The 6,452-nt window shown below is 38.5% G+C and overlaps 1 protein-coding gene across 1 annotated transcript; it reads right to left on the reverse strand.

The window, feature by feature from the left end:
• Positions 1-2,493: 2,493 nt before the first annotated feature.
• On the reverse strand, positions 2,494-4,564 carry LOC116037455 (C-C motif chemokine 26-like). The gene is made up of 4 exons (XM_031281364.2): positions 4,282-4,564; positions 4,050-4,170; positions 3,161-3,238; positions 2,494-3,018 (listed from the first exon to the last, which is right to left on the reverse strand). The coding sequence occupies exons 1-4, from the start codon at positions 4,361-4,363 to the stop codon at positions 2,898-2,900; spliced, it is 402 nt and encodes a 133-aa protein (XP_031137224.1). The 5' UTR covers positions 4,364-4,564; the 3' UTR covers positions 2,494-2,897.
• Positions 4,565-6,452: the final 1,888 nt, after the last annotated feature.

Here is a 6,452-nt window from a genome sequence, read left to right on the forward strand (position 1 = left end):
ATGTTTGATGCTGCACATGAAAGATATGTATGCTCATAACAACCATTCCTTGTTTGTTTTCTGAAATCCAGAAAAGAAGATAATCGAGTGCTGCACTAAGGTCAGTGCCACAGCCGTCACTGCTCCCATCTTGGGCTACAGGATCCAGAGGAAGAACCTCCCATGTGTCCGCGCCGTCATGTAAGAATCACTTCCTCATTTTTTTTAATGAAAAAGTGAACAAAAAAATGTTAAACAGTTGAAAAATAGAAAGTTCTTTGAGAGTTGTCAAGAGATTGTGATTGAGCTTTGTGATTATTTTTTTTCCCACCCAGATTCAAGACCGCAGAGGGAGAAGTCTGCAGCCACTGGAAAGAGGACTGGGTGTTTGAGAAGATCAAGGAGTTAGAGTGAGTAGGCCTTTGTTATCTCAGTCAGTCTTCGGTATTCACCATATCTGCTAGTTGGTTGCTTCAGATATGATATTTCAAGTGCTAAGGGGCAGCACAAACTGGTATTTTAACTGCTATCCCTTGTTTTGTGTGTTTTACAGGCAGGTCCGCAGAGGAAAGAACAACACTACTGCTGCCCCTTCAACCTCCAGCACTTAGAAAGCACTGCTCACCATTATCATATATCTACAGAAAATTGTCTTGAATTAATTTAAAATATTTAAAATGCTTTCTAATGTTATTCTGTAATATTTAATATTTATTGCTAGCGCTATTTATTTGTCTTTCCATTTTCTTAATTCTTTCCTATCTGTGTTTTTTCTTCAACTATCATTAAGATTAAAAGAGATAAAGAAACGGCATGATATGCGTAACAGTGCAATACATCTGAGAGATGTCTGTTGTTTGCTACAAAATAAATGTTCTTGTCCTCTATCCACATGTGTCATCGTTATTGGTTGATATTGGAAATCAAAGGTATCTGTGCTCATCAAATGGCCATCAAGACCTCATGATGTAACTGGCAGAGGCTCAGTTTTTGCAGATCTATTGTGCCATCTAGTGGGGATGTGAAATGACTTCAGGACAGTTTGGATGAGAGGAGCGTGTCATCGACGGAGTCACCTTGTCTGACTGGAGCACCAACCCCTCTCGGTGCTGATCTGAAATAGCACAAGAGACCGCCTCCCTGTCAGTTAAGTCATGCATTTGCATGAGCTTGGGGGGCAGGACAGCTCATGCAGAAGTTTTCAGAGACCTTCCAGCAGATGTGCTGCCAGCATCCACTTCTAAGTGCTCCAGGCACATGTGTCACAGAACATACACCATGTAGAGCAGCTATGTTATGTAGGGCTGAACGATTAATCGTTTTCAAATCGAAATCGCGATTTGAAAGAATGCGATTAGCTAATCGTGAATACCGTGATTAATCGAATGTGAATTATTTAGTTGAATGTTTGGTGTAACATTTGGTTTAATCTTTTTTATTCCTCTTTTCATTATTATATTTACTGTTTTTTCACAAGATACATGCTGGAATAATGTTACATATCACAGATAGTTTAACCCTTGTGTTGTCTTCCTGTCGACCATGCGACTTGTTGTCCTCCTGGGTCAAAAATTGACACTTTTTTGTTGCTTTTTTTTCTGTGCTTTTTTCCCACCACTAGCACCAACTTATTACACTTTTTTTGGAACTAATGGTCAATAAACTTAATTATATCTAACTTTTGAGTTAAAAAGCTGAAATTATGAAATATTTTGACTAATAGTTAGCTTTCAGAGGAACATATGTTGAAGTTTAGTCAAGATACTGTTTTAAATTACTTTTTTTGGGGGGGGGTTTCTGCCTTTACTTGACAGGACAGCTAGATGAAAAAGGGGAGAGAGAGGGGGAAGACATGCAGAAAACTGTCACAGGTCAGACTCAAACCCTGGACCTCTGCATCGAGGCACAAACCCCCCCAGCACATGTGCGCCTGCTCTACCCACCAAGCCAATCCAGACACAGGATACTGTTTTAAAACCATTTCAACTGTTGTTTTCAAATGATATCAAATTGAATAAAACATCCAAAATTCAATGAAAGTAGTGAACTGAACCTTCATTTCACTTGCGCAGAGCGTTGTATGGAACCATCCATGTTATTTTTGGGAAATTAGGTTGAAAGAAACCCAAATTTCTGATATAGAAACTTTGAAGACAGGTCCAATTTGATCCGAGGACAACACAAGAGTTGAAGAAATGTCCTATTTCCAGTGGTTTTTTCATTATTTTTTTTATTACTTTATTTAACATGATCGTAGATACAATATGTTGCTTAAAAAATACTAATCGTAAATCGAAACGTAATCGCAATATCTGGCAGAAAAATCGCGATTCGATTTTTTCCCCAGATCCTTCAGCCCTATTAAGGGGCTTTCCCATCCAGAGTCGGGTTATTGAATACTTCTTGAAAATATGTTTTAAGAATGGTTTAAAGCACTGTTGCTAAAAGTTGTTTAAAAATTTCCATGACACACTACAGTGGTGTAGTTTGATGAAATGAATATGGACAACAATGTTGGAGTATTATTAAGTACATTTATTTGGTTAAGAGAATTGCTATTGGCATATTTCAGAAAAAATAACTTGATTAAGCAGCAGATTCATAGCAGGCAATGAAACAGCATAGTCCCAAAAGCACAATTTAAAAAAAAAAACACATCATGGCTAAGTACATAGACTACAGCAATAGTCTCAAAGCTGCTCTCAGGTTCCCCTTTAGTCATGATTATATGCTGATGCTGCGTTTGTGCAAGTGAAAGTCATTTGTATTCTTTTACTTTTTTTTTTGAGTAAATATCCCCATACATGACTGGATTATACTAGGTTCAATTCCTCTCAAATGTTACCTCAAATTGGCATTTCTATAACACAAATGATTTCATTCCAGATATCTTCTTTAAGATCACAACCTGGTTTTTGCTAAGAGAAAGCTTCAGTGCTGTTCTGGAAGTCTTCTGTGGTACTGATGAAAGATCCGCCTGCTTCTCTGTTGCTTTCACCTGCATCAGAGTCGGTCCTGGACATCTTCCTTAGTTTGGAACTATAAAGAAGTAAGAGTTTTTACTCACAATACCCCCGAAACAAAAGAAATCCCCTGGTTCACACACAAAGCTTGTCCAGATTTTAAAGTCCATATCTTAACGGAAACTAGTTGGAATTTAAAGTGAGTAGGAGTCTCATACCTGAGTAGTTCCAGAGTTTTCCTCACCCACTCATCCCTCCGTGTAGCACATATCTCATTCTTCTTAACAGTGTAGAAACTACAATGGTGAGAAACATTATCAGACACGCACAGAGAGCACAATATTATAGTTCAGTTTATGGGTGTGTATGTGATACCTGAGTTCCAGTACTGATACTGAAACAGCCTGGCTTTGATAACTTATTTTAAAGAATATGAACAAGTTTACTACAAAAGCATTCTTTTTAACAAAATAAGCCAAGTTCAAAATCAAATGGATCGGCATTTTTTTTTTTGTCTTACAGTAACACAATTGCAGGAACTTCAAATAAAAATAAAGTCTAAAATTGTATGATTCATAACATGAAATATCTGATTAAACATTAAGTAAGCCAGACTAAGTATCTGACCAAGTATTCAGTCCCAGCTTTCGGTACATTTCGATCGTTATTCAAAATGTATTGAGGTTTGATACCCATCGCTACTGCGTAATTAGAGTTTGTCAATCTTAAAGCCTAGACAGCTTGCGTACAAATCATTTATAAACATAATTTATGGAGATATGGTGCAGATCAAACAGCTGCCTTCTTAGAGGCATGGAATCCACAGTCATTAGTTTTGACATTAAAATGTTGTGGTAGACTAGATCAAATGGCTTATTTTTATGGCAATTAATTCTGCAGAAACAAAGTACTAATGGTGCTGCTTTCCACAAAACAATTACCAGCGTCTTTTGAATATTTTGGAATTAATCCAATCAATGCGAATCAATTAGACTTCACCAACCCTCTCGTAAAGGTTTGACAATAATATTCAAATATTATAGTCAGCTATTCAGATTGAGGTTGGCAAGGTTGGAGTCCCAGTGGTTTAGTAGGAGAGAGTCTTACATGATGGCCTCGATGTGGCAGTTTTCCTTGGTGGTTTGTTCTCTGTAGCCCTTTATACGCTGGAAGGGTACTGGCCTTCTATTGTATCTCGTACAACAGGCTTTGCCCATATGGGAACCCACTGCACGCACACACAAACACACATCACATTATTAACTGATCAGTTCATCTTAGAGTCCTAATGCAATATTTTAATCTGATTGACAAGCATGATGTGGTGAAATAAACTTACGGGCAGCTGGAGTTGGACCGAGCAGGCCCAGTATGAAGCAGAGGAGAACAGTTGTCACGGCGATCATCCCTCTGGGAGCCATGTTACCAATGTGGAGAACCAGCAGAGAACTTACTGAATATATAACCTTGCATACATATACTATATATACTTATGGCGCTACTTGGGTTTTTTTCTAACCTGTGGCTCCTAAATTGAGGACAGGAAGCCCACTATTGCACCATGGCAGCCAAAGTTGCATACATTGCACTTTGATCGTAACAATTAAGCCTCTACTGTGCCATTATGTAACACTAGATTTGTTTATGTGGTCTTGTTGGCATGTGAAAGTATCACAGTGGAACTGGTGCACTGATGCATTAGGTTCATACAATCTCCTTGGGCTCTCATCTATATTTATGCTTTCTAAGGTTCATAACCATGCTGTGAAGTTCTTCATATGCAGCACAGCAGATTCTAATAGTCACATATTCTTCGCTCAATTTAGTTTGCTCCAAAGCTACGGCATATTGCTGCATATTAAGCTCTCAGTGCATATTCATGCATAATTATGCTTAAATGGATTTCATTTCACAAAATATTGCCCTCATCTTGCTTCATATTTTGTTCTAGTGTTGATAAAAGAAATGACTGTGCTATGACTGTGATATCCAGTGTCATTATTTGACATTGTAGCTTAAAGCTGGAGTCAAGGTGTTTTACATGATCAGCAATCTTAGAGATTGTTGAGATTGTTTTGTGGCTAGAACTGATGGAGTATGAGAGGCAAAACCGCCCCTCCTCGTTAGCATGACCTATTTAGTTTGCAGAAAGCTGACAACTCCAAATGTAGCTCAGCTGACCTACATAGGCACAAGATCTTCAAATTGTAAATGCTCTATAGCGTACTGTAAATATAAAAAACTACTGTTGTTCAAGGCAAGCTGAAAATGACTAGTTGTAATAATCCACACTTGCTCAGTAGGCCTACTGTACTGTGTACGCTTCATGACTGCTGTACAGCCACTATGGGTTTTCCGTTACGTTTACACTACATACAGTATGTGATTACATCTAAATATTTTAACACTAAAACTAAACTGGGCCGAATTATTTTCTATTCAGACTGATCATCAATGAAGGAGAAATCTCTGTTTTTGTTGCTCTTTTCACAAGGAGATCCAGAGTGTGAACGCCAGCAACAGATTAGCGCCACTATAGCTGGGTTCAGTGTGTCTTGCTCAAGGGCACTTCTGAAATGCAGATGCTTGCTGTCATAGCATGGAGACAGCTGGAGACCAAGCTGCCAGTTAAATGAGTCTCCCAAGTCTCACCACATGTAGCTATGATTAATAAGTGTGTATATGTCAGGGATTTGTTGATTTTTCATCTCCTGCGCCCACAGACATAAACTGAAATGACTCATCTTTATAGTAACTTTTCTCCCCTAAAATGAATATGCATCTTTGAGTGTACAGGAATCCACTATAATTAATTAGACAGGAAATACGCTGAATTGACAATTTACTCTCTACTGTTGGACTATTTGCTCACGCAGTTGTTCACAAAGTGGTGAACCTCGCCCCATCCTTGCTTGCTTGCTTTTTTGGAATGTGTTGCAGGCATCAAATTCAAAATGAGTGAATGTTTGCAAAAAACAACAAGGTTTATCAGTTTGAACATTAAATATATTGTCTTTGTAGTGTATTAAATTGAATATAGGTTGGAAAGGATTTGCAAATCATTGTATTCTGTTTTTATTTACGTTTAACACAACGTCCCAACTTCATTGGAATTGGGGTTTGTAGATAGTTAGATAGAATACAGGTTTAAGGCACTTCCGCATTGGCTTCACGTTTCAGGCCCGGAAGCTTTGGTCCATTATTTTTACAGTCTGGTTGCAGCCTAGACAACGCCTTGTCTGATCTAGTAAGTCTAAATTAGTTTTAACTGCTCTGGGCTTTGTCATTCCGTGACAGTTTGACGGATCATGACTCATTATGTTCTCGTTATTACTTGCCCAACTTGCACCCTCCTTGAAATCGCCTCTGTCATCCCACTTGACACTCAGGCCCACACATCTCAATTTAGCACATCACACAAACTAATGCTACGTTTGATGGTGTCCAACAGCAGTTTGTGCTACCTTCACCCATAGGGGGGCAGTGTTGGTGTGGGCCACTGATGGACGT

The sequence above is a fragment of the Sander lucioperca genome, chromosome 9 (genome assembly GCF_008315115.2).
Source record: "Sander lucioperca isolate FBNREF2018 chromosome 9, SLUC_FBN_1.2, whole genome shotgun sequence".
Taxonomy (NCBI): domain Eukaryota; kingdom Metazoa; phylum Chordata; class Actinopteri; order Perciformes; family Percidae; genus Sander; species Sander lucioperca.

What these genes read in the sequence shown, in the direction of transcription:
- LOC116037455 (XM_031281364.2), bottom strand. Translation starts at nt 4,363, where the DNA reads ATGGCTCCCAGAGGGATGATCGCCGTGACAACTGTTCTCCTCTGCTTC. An exon ending in CGGTCCAACTCCAGCTGCCC is followed by an intron (nt 4,171 to 4,281) that starts GTAAGTTTATTT and finishes GTGTGCGTGCAG; the next exon opens with TGGGTTCCCATATGGGCAAA. An exon ending in AAAACTCTGGAACTACTCAG is followed by an intron (nt 3,019 to 3,160) that starts GTATGAGACTCC and finishes ACTTCTTTATAG; the next exon opens with TTCCAAACTAAGGAAGATGT.